General features: G+C 53.7%; 1 protein-coding gene across 2 annotated transcripts; it reads left to right on the top strand.

Moving 5' to 3' along the window:
• Positions 1 to 322: 322 nt before the first annotated feature.
• Positions 323 to 14472, top strand: LOC100582281 (cytochrome P450 2S1). Of its 2 annotated transcripts, XM_030795731.1 has the most exons (10): positions 323 to 548; positions 1650 to 1815; positions 4864 to 5013; positions 5553 to 5713; positions 5800 to 5979; positions 8014 to 8155; positions 10237 to 10424; positions 12887 to 13028; positions 13207 to 13373; positions 13472 to 14472. In XM_030795731.1, exons 1-10 carry the CDS (start codon positions 372 to 374, stop codon positions 13703 to 13705), a joined length of 1707 nt encoding a protein of 568 aa, XP_030651591.1. In that variant the 5' UTR covers positions 323 to 371; the 3' UTR covers positions 13706 to 14472. The 2 variants fall into 2 exon arrangements, with proteins under 2 accessions (XP_030651591.1, XP_003270389.2); XM_003270341.4 differs by having other exon boundaries at positions 332 to 548; positions 13207 to 14472.
• Positions 14473 to 14714: the final 242 nt, after the last annotated feature.

Raw genomic sequence — 14714 nt, forward strand, 5'->3', positions numbered from 1 at the left:
GTGGCGCGGGGTCACCGCCAGATGCAGGGCGTGGCAACCTCCAGGCGGCCAAAGTCTCTGGCTTCCAGGTTCTTCTGTTTGCTTACTCCCTATCCGGGGGCCCAAGGCGCTGTCTCCGCCGCCCAAGCCCCGCGTAAACCTGGGTGACCTCGGAGACATCCGTTGGAGCATGAGTTCCCGACATCAGGCGGCGGCGGTGGTATGGGAGAAACCCGGCGGCGGGGAAATAAGCCTGCCCAGGAGGCAGGGGGCTGGGCTAACTGCCCCGCCCCGCGCCTGACTTCGTTGGGGAGGGAGACGCCCGGCTCCCGCCCCTAACTAGCCCAGCCGCGCGGAGCGCCTGGGAGAGGAGAAGGAGCCGACCTGCCGAGATGGAGGCGACCGGCACCTGGGCGCTGCTGCTGGCGCTGGCGCTGCTCCTGCTGCTGACGCTGGCGCTGTCTGGGACCCGGGCCCGAGGCCACCTGCCCCCCGGGCCCACGCCGCTACCACTGCTGGGAAACCTCCTGCAGCTACGGCCCGGGGCGCTGTATTCAGGGCTCATGCGGGTAAGGGGCTCTGGGGACGTCCTGGCTAGGGGCGGGGGGATCCCTGGGAGAGAAACCCGAGTGCCAGGGCGAAGGGCTTTTCGGGTATCCTAGAGAGGAGGCAGGGGCAGGGGTCCCAAGGCAAAGGGGCTGCAGCTGTCCTGGGGTTGGGGGCAGGAGCAGGTTGTCCAGGGCTGAGAAGGGGAGAGGTGCCCGGGAGAGAGGATCGTGGGGTGGGGGACCAGGGCTAGGAGGGGCAGAGACCTCTGCCTACAGAATCCTGGGAAGGTGATGGGCAGGGACCGAGGCTGAGAGAGACAGGAGTCCTCCAGCCGAGGAGAAGCTGATGCGGCTGGGCTTGTCCCAGAGGGAGAGGTAGCTGGAGCCATACAGGTGGGGCATGCTGAAGAGGGCACAAAGAAGAAAAGGGGGAGGCGCCCCTGCGGGGAGTTGGAGGCAGAGAAGAGGCTGGAGGGTTGCAGGCTCAGCGAGGGGGTCCCCCGAAGGAATCTGCCAGCAGAGAATGCAGGATGGGAGGATGGGTGGAGCTCAGCTGGGAGTTCCTGGGACGGGGGAGGAAGGAGAGCAAGAAAGAAGGCAGAGACAGCCCCAGCCTTAGGGGATAGCAGGTGGGAGTGGGAAGAGGCCTGAAGTTTCCCATTCAGAAGGATTCTGGGTGACTTCAAGGACGTAGAAAAAAGGGTGAGGTCTTGGGGAAGAGATGGGGTGGATACTCAGCAGTGTCTGCTCCAGAATTTCAGGGTTTTGTGGTGACTGAAAGGGGTGGCTGGATTTTTGGGGGGCAGGGAGGGCCCTAAGGAATTAGGGGAGACCCAAACTGCTTCTGGATTGCCCAGCGTCAGAGGTTAGGGTTCAGCAGGAAGCAAGGGAAAGGCAGGAAGTTGGGGGATGCCACTGAAGGATGTACTGGGGGAGGAGGCCCGGGAGCCTAGTGCAAAAAGAGAACTGAGCCTCAGCTATTTCTGCTGGGATGGGGGCAGATTCCTGGTAGAGGGTGTAGAAGCTAGACCCGGTGGCTCCTCAAGTGACAGGGGCCATGATGGAGACACCTTAGCTGGAAGAGGTCACAGCACCCTCCTCTTTCTTCCTCCCTGCCCCCAGCTGAGTAAGAAGTACGGACCGGTGTTCACCATCTACCTGGGACCCTGGCGGCCTGTGGTGGTCCTGGTTGGGCAGGAGGCTGTGCGGGAGGCCCTGGGAGGTCAGGCTGAGGAGTTCAGCGGCCGGGGAACCGTAGCGATGCTGGAACGGACTTTTGATGGCCATGGTAAGTCAAGGGCTGCTAGGCCTTCTGCTCACAGCCTGCCACCACTTACTGGTGTGTGACCTTTGCACATGGCTTAGTCCCTCTGTTTCCTCATCTGTAAAATGGAGTGATAACAGTGCCCATCTGCCGGGCACAGTGGCTTGTGCCTGAAATCCCAACACTTTGGGAGGCGGAGGTGGGTGGATCACTTGAGGTCAGGAGTTCGAGACCAGCCTGGCCAACATGGCGAAACCCTGTCTCTACTAAAAATATAAAAATTAGCTGGGCATGGTGGTGCGTACCTGTAATCCCAGATACTTGGGAGGCTGAGGCAGGAGAATCGCTTGAACCCGGGAGGCAGAAGTTGCAGTGAACCAAGATCGTGCCACTGCATTCCAGTCTGGGCAACAGAGTGAGCCTCCATCTCAAACAGACAAAAAGCAGTGCCCATCATGTAGGATTGAGTGATTGAGTGAGGACTAAGCCTTGTGCAAAGTGAGCACTCACTAATCACCAGGTTGTAGTATCAGTGATAACCATCAATGATCCAGGTAAAGCCCTGAGGGTTCAGAAAGATGCCGGAGTGCTTTCAAGGTGCTGGGGATTGGTGGGCAAGCCCTTGAATAATAGAAACAGTTCTCTGTGTTACAACAGAAAGCAGGAGGCCCATGCTGGGTGCTGCCAGGAACTCAGTAGGGACTACGACAGCACCGGTGCTGCTTCCCCAGTGCACCTATGCCAGTGGGGAAACAGACTCACCACACAGTGCCAGCCCAGAGTGGTCAGGGCCAAGATGGGGAAGCACGGGGAGAAAGGTCAGGGTGGGATGGGGAGGGGTCAGGGCAAGAGGGGTCAGGGCCAGGCTGAGGGAAGCCCTGGGACTATAGGAATTTAGAGGAGGTACCTGACCCGGCTTGTTTGGTGAGGGAGATTCAGGAAGTCTTCCTGGAAGAGAGGCTGTCGGAGCTGAGACTCATAAGATGGGTGGGGAGGGTGTTCCACGCAGAAAGACCAGCACCTACAAAAGCATGACTTTGAGAGAAGCATTCATCCATTCAGCTGATGAATTTTCAGGCTGGGCACGGTGGCTCATGCCTATAATCCCAGCACTTTGGGAGGCTGACTTGAGCCTAGGCATTTGTGATAAGCCTGGGCAACATGGTGAGATCCTGCCTCCACAAAACAAACAAACAAGCAAAAAATCATTGTACCTGGTCCTGTACTGAGTACCAGGTACATAGAAATGACTCAGGCAGATATAGAGTCCTCTCTGACTCTGGGAGAGGCGGGCTTGTACTGCAGTAAGACAATAGAGGGAGGGAATATAATTCTAAAATGAGAGGTACAGATCTGAGAGCAAACACAGGGCACAGGCATACGTACAAGGGTAAAGAGGGAATCAGGGAAGGCTTCTCAGAGGAGGTGACATTTGAGCCAGGACATGAAGGATGAACAAGTTAGTTCACCAAGGATGGGATGGAAAGGGGTAAGAGTGATGGAGGCAGAGGGAACTGCAGGATCATAGGCCTAGACAGGGGATCCTGACCCCCTTGAGGAAGTGAGAAAAGACCAGCGCAGTCATAGTGGGTTAAGTAACAAAGCTGAGAATCCAGGGAAATCCCTGGTCATGCAGGGCCTGTGAGTCACGCCAGAGTGTTTGGGCTTTTGTTTTTCCTGGGAGCAGTCGATTTTAAGCAGGGAACATCTGTATTCGGAGTTGGGAAGATCCTGTGGTTGCTGCCTGAAGGGGATGAAACTGGAGGCTAGGAGCCCAGGGTGATAGGGAGGATCCAGGGTGATGGGGAGGCTGGGAGGTCCAGGGTGATGGACCAGGGCTGGGGCCAGGGGATGGGGAGTAAGGAGTAATTGGGAGAGGCCTGGGGCTCTGACCAAGGAATGGATGGTGGGCTGAAACAGGGAGAGGAGAGATGCTGAGGCCACTTTGGAACACAGTAGGGCAAGGACAAGAGACACTCAAGGGGAGGTGCCCAAGAGACCACAACAGGCTGGCATTGGACAGGGAGGGTCTGTCTGGAGCACCTGCTTGGATAAGGGAGGAAAATGGTGCAGTTCCATCCTCTTCCCTCTCTGTTCAACCTCCAAACTACATGGGGCACAGAACCCAGTGGGACTCCATAAATGATGGGATGAGTGGATGGAAGGAAGGAAGGAGGAAAGAACTCTTCATTCATCCTGGTTATTTACAGAACAGGCCAGGTGCGGTGCTCACGCCTGCCATTCTGGCACTTTGGGAGGCTGAGGCGGGTGGATTACCTCAGGTCAGGAGTTCAAGACCAGCCTAGACAACATAGAGAGACCCCATCTCTACTAAAGATATAAAAATTAGCTGGGCATAGTGGCATATGCCTGTAATCCCAGCCAGTTGGGAAGCTGAGAATCGCTTGAACCCGGGAGGCAGAGGTTGCAGTGAGCTGAGATCGTGCCATTGCAGTCCAGCCTGGGCGACAGAGCAAAACCTCGTCTCAGTAATAATAATAATTACAAAACAGAAGGAGCCTGGGTCATCCCAGCTACCTACTTTTCAGGAGAATGTACTCTCCCTTACCCAAGGGCAAAGGATGGGAGAACCAGTTTGATTATGCATTTATTGAGCACCTACTGAGTCCTCATCCCTGGGCTAGGCTGGAATGGACTCAGATGGAGCCTGAAGAGTCCCCCTCAGGGAACCTCACTAGAAAGAAGGAGGAATCGGCCAGGCGCGGTGGCTCACGCCTGTAATCCCAACACTTTGGGAGGCTGAGGCGGGCGGATCACGAGGTCAGGAGATCGAGACCATCCTGGCTAACACAGTGAAACCCCGTCTCTACTAAAAATACAAAAAATTAGCCGGGCGTGGTGGTGGGCGCCTGTAGTCCCAGCTACTCAGGAGGCTGAGGCAAGAGAATTGCTTGAATCCGGGAGGCAGAGGTTACAGTGAGACAAGATCACGCCACTGCACTCCAGCCTGGGCAACAGAGTGAGACTCCGTCTCAAAAAAAAAAGAAAGAAAGGAAAGAGGGGGAATTGGGAGAGGGGCCGGTCCCTCTTTGAGTCTACCCTTCTGCGCAGGGGTTTTCTTCTCCAACGGGGAGCGGTGGAGGCAGCTGAGGAAGTTTACCATGCTTGCTCTGCGAGACCTGGGCATGGGGAAGCGAGAAGGCGAGGAGCTGATCCAGGCGGAGGCCCGGTGTCTGCTGGAGGCATTCCAGGAGACAGAAGGTCAGCACGGCAGGGGGGTCACCCCAGGGTCTCCAGCCGAGTGAAAGGGAAAACTCTCCTACTGTGGCTGGGGGTGGCCCCAACCCAGCTCCTGGAATGGGCAGGAGGGGAAGCCTTGAACTCTAGGGCTGGGCTGGGGGCTCTGTTCACCGCCACCTTCTGTCTCTGTCCCACTGTCTCTCCCAGGCTGTCATGACATCTCTCTGTGTGTCCCTGGTGCTATCATCCCATTCTTCCTGGGTCTCCATCTCTCTCTCTCTGTCTCTTTTCTTTCTCTCCCCTTTCCTCTATTTTTCGAGCCCTAAGTCTATCTCTGTTTCTGTCTCCCTGTCCGTGTGATGGTCACTCTGTTTCTTTCTCCCTGTCTGTTTCTCTGTCCCTATCTGTCTGTCTCCTTTGCCTGTTCAGCTCTCTCCCTGCGCTGTCCATCCATCTGTCTTTCCCTGCCTCCCTGTCTCTCTCTGGTTGGCTTCAGCCCCAACCTGCTCCCCTCTGCCTGGCTCCATCACAGCCTACCTCCCTGCCCCCATTCCCCCCAGGACGCCCATTCGATCCCTCCCTGCTGCTGGCCCAGGCCACCTCCAACGTAGTCTGCTCCCTCCTCTTTGGCCTCCGCTTCTCCTATGAGGATAAGGAGTTCCAGGCCGTGGTCCGGGCAGCTGGTGGTACCCTGCTGGGAGTCAGCTCCCGGGGGGGTCAGGTGAGTGGGTGGGACCCCTCTCCAACTACCTTCCCTGAAGGTTCCTGCCCAGGTCCCATGAGAACTAGCTGCCCTTCTCCCCACAGACCTACGAGATGTTCTCCTGGTTCCTGCGGCCCCTGCCAGGCCCCCACAAGCAGCTCCTCCACCACATCAGCACCTTGGCTGCCTTCACAGTCCAGCAGGTGCAGCAGCACCAGGGGAACCTGGATGCTTCGGTCCCCACACGTGACCTTGTCGATGCCTTCCTGCTGAAGATGGCACAGGTGCGGGAAGGGTGCAGGGACCCCCTCTCTGAATGGATGTGGTGACCTGGCAAGTCCCCAGCTAGGTGTCCCTGGGGACCTTGATTGGGTTCCTCTCTCTTTCTCTTTCTGCATGTCTCTGTGAGTATGAGTGTCTCTGTGCATGTGTGTGCATCCCTTCTCTGCACATCTGTCTGTCCCTTTCAGGGCGTTGCTCTCACTGCCTTTCCCGCCCCCGACCTGGGCATTTGTGCTGGGCTCTCTGTCTCTCCAGCATCTCTCCTCTTTCTCCCTCCCACCTTGGCCCTTGTGTTCAGGCCCCATGCCCAGGGCCCTACACCAGCAATCCCCAGGATCACTTCATCCTGTCCCCTGCAAGCTCCCCAGACTTTTATGTAAATTCACAATTTTATGTGAATTACAGTCATTTATTAGGAAGCCTTGCAATATCAAGTTATGTTAATAAAGTCCACTTTATTAATTATATGAGAACAATATTTCTTTTCCTTTTTTTTTTTTTCTTTTCTTTTTAAAGAGACAGGATCTCTTTCTGTTGCCCAGGCTGGAGTACAGTTGCAAAATCATAGCTCACTGCAACCTTGAACTCCTGGGCTCAAGCAATCCTCCTGACTCAGGCTCCTGAGTAGCTGGGACAACAGGTGTGCACCATCACACCTGGCTAAAATTTTTTTTTTTTTTCTTTGTAGAGATGGACTCTCACTATGTTACCCAGGCTGGTCTTGAATTCCTGGGCTCACATAATCTTCCTGCTGCCGTGAACTCCCAAAGTGCCGGGACTATAGGCCTAAGACACCACGCCCTATTAAGTAAACTAGAATTAAGGTGACTCCTAAGGAAATAAATAGTTTTTAATTGTATGAGCTTTGGAAGAATGGGGCCACATTCTTTAATTAAATGCAGCCTACCTGTTTGTGGAGAAAGAAGAATTTTTGTTAGCCCTATTGTTCCATTTCTTTTCTCTTTTATTGAATTTTTTTTTTAGTTTTAACTATAGTAAAATACACATAACATTTACCATCTTAACCATTTTTAGGTATGCAGTACAGTAGTGTTAAGTACATTCACACTGTTATGCAATCAGTCTGCAGAACTCTTCATGTTGCAAAGCTGAAACTCTATACCCATTAAACAACTGCCTGTTCCTCCCTCCCCCAACCCCTGGCAATCACCTTTTTTTTTTTTTTTTTTTTGAGACAGAGTCTCGCTCTGTCACCCAGGCTAGAGTGCAGTGGCTCGATCTCGGCTCACTGCAAGCTCCGCCTCCCGGGTTCACGCCATTCTCCTGCCTCAGCCTCCCGAGCAGCTGGGACTACAGGCACCTGTCACCACACCTGGCTAATTTTTTGTATTTTTAGTAGAGATGGAGTTTCACCGTGTTAGCCAGGCTGATCTCAAACTCCTGGCCTCAAGTGATCCACCTTCCTCAGCCTCCCAAAGTGCTGGGACTACAGGTGTGAGCCACTGTGCCTGGCCAGGAAGTAGACTCTTGATATTAGTTCTCTCTGGTTGAAATGTTTTTAAAAATGAAAGAGAATGACTACTAACAAAAACACAGGAAGTTATAAGGGTTGATGAAGATGTGGAGACTTTGAAACCCATGTACACCATTGGTGGGAATGTGAAATGATGCAGCCCTGTGGAAAATGGTACAGCAGTTACCTTTAGGTCAGGAGTTTGAAACCAGCCTGGCCAACATACAGAAACCCCGTCTCCATTAAACGTACAAAAATTAGCCAGGCATGGTGGTGCGCACCTGTAATCCCAGCTACTCAGGAGGCTGAGGCAGGAGAATTGCTTGAACCCAGGAGGCGGAGGTTGCAGTGAGCCGAGATCGTGCCACTGCACTCAGCCTGGGCAACAAAGCAAGACTCTGTCTCAAAAAAAAAAAAAAGTCTACTTCCCAACCTTCCCAAAAATTTATCTAAACCCCGTGACAAAACTTTAACTTGTGTTGCCAACCCCAGGCTTGGCTGTTCTGGACATTTACTTCCCGAAGGCTGTGTTCTCTCAGCCCATCTGCCTGGTTTCTTTCAGGAGGAACAAAACCCAGACACAGAGTTCACCAACAAGAACATGCTGATGACAGTCATTTATTTGCTGTTCGCTGGGACGATGACGGTCAGCGCCACAGTCGGCTATACCCTCCTGCTCCTGATGAAATACCCTCATGTCCAAAGTAAGAGCCTTTTCCACTTGCCAGGCCTTGGGAACAGAAGTCAGGGTTCCAGGCTGAGCAAGGTGGCTCATGCCTATAATCCCAGCACTTTGGGAGGCTGAAGTGGGCCGATCACCTGAGAACAGGAGTTTAAGACCAGCCTGGCCAACATAGTGAAACCCCATCTCTACTGAAAATACAAAAATTAGCGGGCGTGGTGGCATGCACCTGTAATCCCAGCACTCGGACGGCTGAGGAATGAGAATTGCTCGAGCCCAGGAGGTAGAAGTTGCAGTGAGCTGACATCACACCACTGCACTCCAGCCTGGGTGACAGAGTGAGACACCGTTTCAAAAAAAAAAAAAAAGAGAGTTCTAGAGGGAAGAGTGGGTGGGCCAAGCAGACAGGCTGAGTTAGATCTTTGAGGCATCGATGGGCATGGCATTTGAGATGTCGAGGAGCCAGAAGAGGTTCAGGAGTTGCTGATTGCAGTATGAGGCATAGTGAAAGACAAGGCGGGTGTCTGTGGGCCTCGTCGCCTTAGCGATACATTAGGTGCCTTATCTTGAGCCATGGGGAGCAATGGAATGACTTTGAGTAGGGGAGGGCAAGGTCAAATTGGTTTTTTATTTTTATTTTTTATTTTTTTGTGGGAGATAGACTCTCACTCTGTTGCTCAGGCTGGGGTGCAGTAGTGCGATCTCAGCCCACTGCAACCTCCAGCCTCCCGGGTTCAAGCAATTCTCCTGCCTCAGCCTCCTGAGTAGCTAGGATTACAAGCGTGCACCACCACGCCCAGCTAACTTTTCTATGTTTAGTAGAGGCAGGGTTTCCCCAGGTTGGCCAGGCTGGTCCCGAGCTCCTGACCTCATGTGATCTGCCCACCTTGGCCTCCCAAAGTGCTGGGATTACAGGCATGACCCAAGGCGCCCAGCCCAACTCCAGCATTTTAGGGTCAGGCAGCTGCTGTGGGCCATGGGGATGGGCTGACCTGGAATATGGGAGTTGAGGTCCTGGTAGTGTTGCAGGAGTGGAACCAGCTGTGACTTCCAGCAGTGACTTGGATTCTCTGAGTCTCAGTTTCCTCACCTAGGAAATGGGGATAGATAACAATACCTACCTCACAAGGGTGCTGTGGGAATTAAGAAAGTGTGGATGAGCCAGGCATGGTGGCTTATGCCTGTAATCCCAGCACTTTGGGAGGCTGAGGTGGGAGGATCACTTGAGGCTAGGAGTTCAAGATCAGCCTGGGCAACATGATGAGGCCCTGTCTCTACCAAAAATAGAAAAATTAGCTGGGCGTGGTGGTGTGTGCCTGTGGTCATAGCTACTCAGGAGACTGAGGTGGAAGGATCACTTGAGCCCAGGAGGTGAGGTGAAGGCTATTACAGTGAGCTGTCATTGTACTACTGTACCAGCCTGGGCAACAGAGTAAGACCTGTCTCAAAGAAAAAAGAGAGAGAGAGAAGGCCGGGTACGGTGGCTCACATCTGTAATCCCAGCACTTTGGGAGGCCAAGGCAGGTGGATCACCTGAGGTCAGGAGTTCGAGACCAGCCTGGCTAACATGGTGAAACCCTGTCTCTACTGAAAATACAAAAATGAGCTGGGCATGATGGCAGGCGTCTGTAGTCCCAGCTACTCGGGAGGCTGAGGTGGGAGAATCTCCTAAACCCGGGAGGCGGAGTTACAGTGAGCCAGGATTGTGCCGCTGCACTCCAGCCTGGGTGACAGAGCATGTAATCCCAGCTACTCAGGAGGCTGAGGCAGGAGAATCGCTTGAATCCGGGAGGCAGAGGTTGTGGTGAGCTGAGATCGCACCATTGCACTCCAGCCTGGGCAACAAGAGCAAAACTCTGTCGCAAAAAAAAAAAAAATAAAATGAAATGAAATGAAATAAAATAAAATAAGAGAGAGAGAGAAGATAGATGGAACACCCAACACACAAGATGTGTGGTCTTTGGGCTCAGTGAGGGCTGGGGGACCACTCCTCCCCACCTGTCAGCCTCACCCCAAACTACAGCTATGCAAGCAGATGGGCTTCTGAGAGGAGGATCCCTGGGCCCTACCCCCGTCTGACTCCCGCCCTCCTCTTGCTTGCAGAGCGGGTACGTGAGGAGCTGAATCGGGAGCTGGGGGCTGGCCAGGCACCAAGCCTAGGGGACCGTATCCGCCTCCCTTACACCGACGCGGTTCTGCATGAGGCGCAGCGGCTGCTGGCGCTGGTGCCCATGGGAATACCCCGCACCCTCATGCGGACCACCCGCTTCCGAGGGTACATCCTGCCCCAGGTGGGTATGTGTATGGCTGCCGCCCATGGTTCTCTGGCTTGGGGCCTGAGCCCAGGTGGGTTGCTGTCAGTGTCTCCCTGACTTTTTCTTGATCTTAGTGTCTCTCTCTCTCTCTCTCTCTCTATCTCCCTCTTTCTCTCTGTCTCTGTCTTCCTCCTCCACTCCTACCCCCCTGCATCTTTCTCCTTCTTCTTTCTCTGACACCCCCTCCCTTTCTGCATAATTTTTTTCTTTTTTTGAGACAGAGTCTTGCACTGTTGCCCTGGCTGGAGTGCAATGGCGTGATCTCGGCTCACTGCAACCTCCGCCTCCCAGGTTCAAGCGATTCTCCTGCCTCACCCTCCCGAGTACCTGGGATTACAGGTGCCCACCACCATGCCCGGCTAATTTTTTGTGTTTTTAGTAGAGACGGGGTTTCATTATATTGGTCAGGCTGGTCTTGAACTCCTGACCTTGTAATCTGCCCACTTCGGCCTCCCAAAGTGCTGGGATTACAGGTGTGAGCCACCGCACCCAGCCACGCTTTCTGCATCTTTTAACTCTTTCTGTTTCTTTTTGATTTGTGTTGTCTTGCCCTTTGACTCTATCTCTGGGCCCCATCTGCCCCACAGATCTCCTAATTCTACCTCCTTCCAAGGTGGTCGGGACAATCGAATGAGGTAACATACAGAGAAGCAGTTTGAAAACTGAGGAGCAAGTCCAGGACTAAGGGAAGCCCTCTTGACCCTTAGCCCCTGTTGCAGACGCATTCTCTCCTCTGTCTCTCTCCCTCAATCTCAGTGCCCTTCACTAGAGAGCAGCTCCAACGCAGAACCAAAAGGGGGCGATGTTTCCCCAGAAACCCCAGTAGTTTAGTGCAAGCAGCTCCCTCCTCCACCTTCACTGCAGAATCAAACCTATGGCAGTTAAGATCCAGTGCTGTTATGCCGCTATTTTCTTTTTCTTCTTCTTTTTTTTTTTTTTTTTTCCCGAGATGGAGTCTTGCTCTGTTGCCCAGACTGGAGTGCAGTGGCACAATCTTGGCTCACTACAACCTCCGCCTCCCAGGTTCAAGCAATTCTTTTGCCTCAGCCTCCTGGGTAGCTGGGATTACAGGTGTATGCCACCACACCCGGCTAATTTTTGTCTTTTTAGTAGAAATGGGGTTTCACCATGTTGGTCAGGCTGGTCTCAAACTCCTGACCTCATGATCTGCCTGTCTCGGCCTCCTAAAGTGCTGGGATTACAGGCGTGAGCCACTGCATCCGGCCTACCCCCTCCTGTTTTGTAGATGGGGCCTTGGGCAAATCACTTCCCCCTCTGAACCTCAATATATCCCTCCTCTACATTAGAAACAATAATAGTATCAACTTGAAGCTGTAAGATAATGCTTGTACAACAAACACCAACTCAGCTCTTGGGAACCCGTCCTGTGTACCAAGCAGCAACGATTTAATGATGACAATGACAGGTATCCAGGCTTCAGGACCTGCTCTGCACTGGCGGTTATTCTGAATGCTTTGCATATCTATTATCTCATTTAATCTTTAAAGCAACCCTGTACCATTATCATGCCCATCTTACAGATAAGGAAACAGAGCTTAAAAGTTTTTAGAGGATTTGCCAAGGTCGCCCAGCCTGCAAATAGTAGAGGCAGGATTTGAACTCAGAGCCTATGACTTAACTACTATTCTTTGCCTTTCTTTCTTTCTTTCTTTCTTTCTTTCTTTCTTTCTTTCTTTCTTTCTTTCTTTCTTCCTTTCTCCCTTCCTCCCTTCCTCCCTTCCTCTCTTCCTCCCTTCCTCCCTTCCTCTCTTTCTCTCTTTCTCTCTTTCTCTCTCTTTTTTTTTTTTTTTTTTTTTTTTTGAGACGGGTCTCCTCTGTCCCTGGATGCGTGCCTCTCCTCACTGCAAGCTCGCTTCGTTCGCATTCTCCTCTAGCTTCCGTGCTGGACTACAGGCGTCCGCCCTCCGGTATTTTTTTTTTTTTAGACTTTCGTGTCTCTCCTGACTCGTGGCCCCCCCCTCCCAGTGCTGGTACACGGACCACCCCCCGCCCTCTCCTCTCTTCTACAGGTCTCCTTGTCTCCCAGGCTGGGGTGCAGTGGTACAAGCATAGCTCACGGCAGCCTTGAACTCCTAGGCTCAAGTGATCCTCCCACCTCAGCCTCCTGAGCAGCTGGGACTACGGGCTCATGCCACCATGCCTGGCTAATTTTTTAATTTTTCATAGAGACAAGGTCTTGTTATATTGCCCAGGCTGGTCTCAAACTCCTGGGCTCAAACGCTTCTCTCACCTCAGCCTCCCACATGGCTGGGATTGCAGGCATGAGCCACTGCACGCCACTCAACACTCCACCAATGTTGATGCCATTATGTTTTGTGAACCAGTGTCCCTGGCACCCCAGACTTGTACTCCACACTCGAGGACCAAATAGACTGGGGTGGGAAGGGGTTTATGGTTTGATTATTATTTCCCCTCAGGGCACGGAGGTCTTCCCCCTCCTTGGCTCCATCCTGCATGACCCCAACATCTTCAAGCACCCAGAAGAGTTCAACCCAGACCGTTTCCTGGATGCAGATGGACGGTTCAGGAAGCATGAGGCGTTCCTGCCTTTCTCCTTAGGTATCTGCTGCAGCCCTGGGTATCACAAGCAGGTGCTGGCAAACTCCAGGCATCTGTGCCAGCTGGGGGCACCCTTCTGCACCCTGGGCTTACTGTTGGCCCCTCTACCTGCTGTTCTCCCCATGGGCCTGGGTGTGAGGAGGACTGGCTCAGCCCTGTCTCTCTCTCCTCTCACCAGGGAAGCGTGTCTGCCTTGGAGAGGGCCTGGCAAAAGCGGAGCTCTTCCTCTTCTTCACCACCATCCTACAAGCCTTCTCCCTGGAGAGCCCGTGCCCACCAGGCACCCTGAGCCTCAAGCCCACCATCAGTGGCCTTTTCAATATCCCCCCAGCCTTCCAGCTGCAAGTCCGTCCCACTGACCTTCACTCCATCACGCAGACCAGATGAAGGAAGGCGACTTGGAAGTGGTGGGTGCCCGGGACCCTCACTTGGGGCATGGACAGCCCCAAGTGGGCATGGACAGGGTTAATGTCTCCAGAGTGTACACTGCAGGCAGCCGCATTTACACACCTGCAGCTGTTTTCCGGAGTCTGTCCCACGGCCCACACACTCACTTGACTCATGCTGCTAAGATATACAACCACACAGCCATACACAACTACAAGGGCCAAAAAGCAACTGATGCGTTAGCTTTCCACAGACATAAATATAGTCCATCTGCAATCACAAGCACATAGCCAGCTAACCCACCAACTCCCCTGGATCTGCAACCCACACGTGGGAGTCTGGCTGTCACCTTCACAAGCCACAGAAACAGCCACACATGTTCACAGCTCATACACCCTCTCCATTCATCAAACTTCTCAGTGTCCCTGTCTCTGGTGCCTGGCACAGGGAACAGCATGCCCCCTCCGGGGTCATGCCACCGAGAGACTGTCACTGTCTATGGCCCCGACTCACACTCCCTCTCGTGGCTGCACCACTCTCCCGGCCTGTGACCACCGATGTCCACACACCCCCAACCACTGGTCCACACAGCTACCCACGTACGACATCATCCTGGCTCCCCAGAGTATCTTCCCACTGAGACACGCCGCTCCCACGGAGGCACAGTCCCCAGCCACCTCCGCAACTGCAGCCCTCAGTCACCCCTTTTTAAGCACCCTGATTCTACCAAGTGCAAACACATCTGGGTCTGCAATTATGCACAGACTTTGGACATACGAGGACCCTCAGACCAGAGGAACACCCGCCCAACCCCAACACGTGCTTATGTAACCATGTGGAAAGCAGCCCCTGCTGCCCCTCCACACACATGTACACACTCACTGATCTACAGCCCCTATTCAGCGTCAGAGTCCCCACCAGACCCAGTGGAAGGGGTTAGAGAACAAGTAGGGGCCAGTTTCCAATTCACCCTGTCAGGGAGTGAGCCGGATCTGACGTTCCTTGTGACTTAAGGGTCTGGCTTGGGAATTAAAGTTTGTTTCTGGCCTTTAGCCTACTGCGTGTGTGACCCGTGTCAGTCACTGTGAGTAAGGGGTGGGGACAGGGGAGTCCACCCCTCCCCTGAGGCTGGGCGGGAGCTGAAAAACATGGCCACCGCCCGCCCTGGCTGTTGACATCAGGACCAGATGTGGAGCTGGGAGGAGGGGCAGGACTGGGGACGCCCTGGGCCTCGTTTCCAAAAAGGGCCAAGGTGTCCGGCGGTGGGAAGTGGGCAAGGAAAGGGTAACACAAGCTGGA

This window comes from Nomascus leucogenys, chromosome 17 (assembly GCF_006542625.1).
Source record: "Nomascus leucogenys isolate Asia chromosome 17, Asia_NLE_v1, whole genome shotgun sequence".
Lineage (NCBI taxonomy): Eukaryota > Metazoa > Chordata > Mammalia > Primates > Hylobatidae > Nomascus > Nomascus leucogenys.

What these genes read in the sequence shown, in the direction of transcription:
- LOC100582281 (XM_030795731.1), top strand. Translation starts at nt 372, where the DNA reads ATGGAGGCGACCGGCACCTGGGCGCTGCTGCTGGCGCTGGCGCTGCTC. An exon ending in GAAATACCCTCATGTCCAAA is followed by an intron (nt 8,156 to 10,236) that starts GTAAGAGCCTTT and finishes TCTTGCTTGCAG; the next exon opens with AGCGGGTACGTGAGGAGCTG. An exon ending in GTTCCTGCCTTTCTCCTTAG is followed by an intron (nt 13,029 to 13,206) that starts GTATCTGCTGCA and finishes TCCTCTCACCAG; the next exon opens with GGAAGCGTGTCTGCCTTGGA.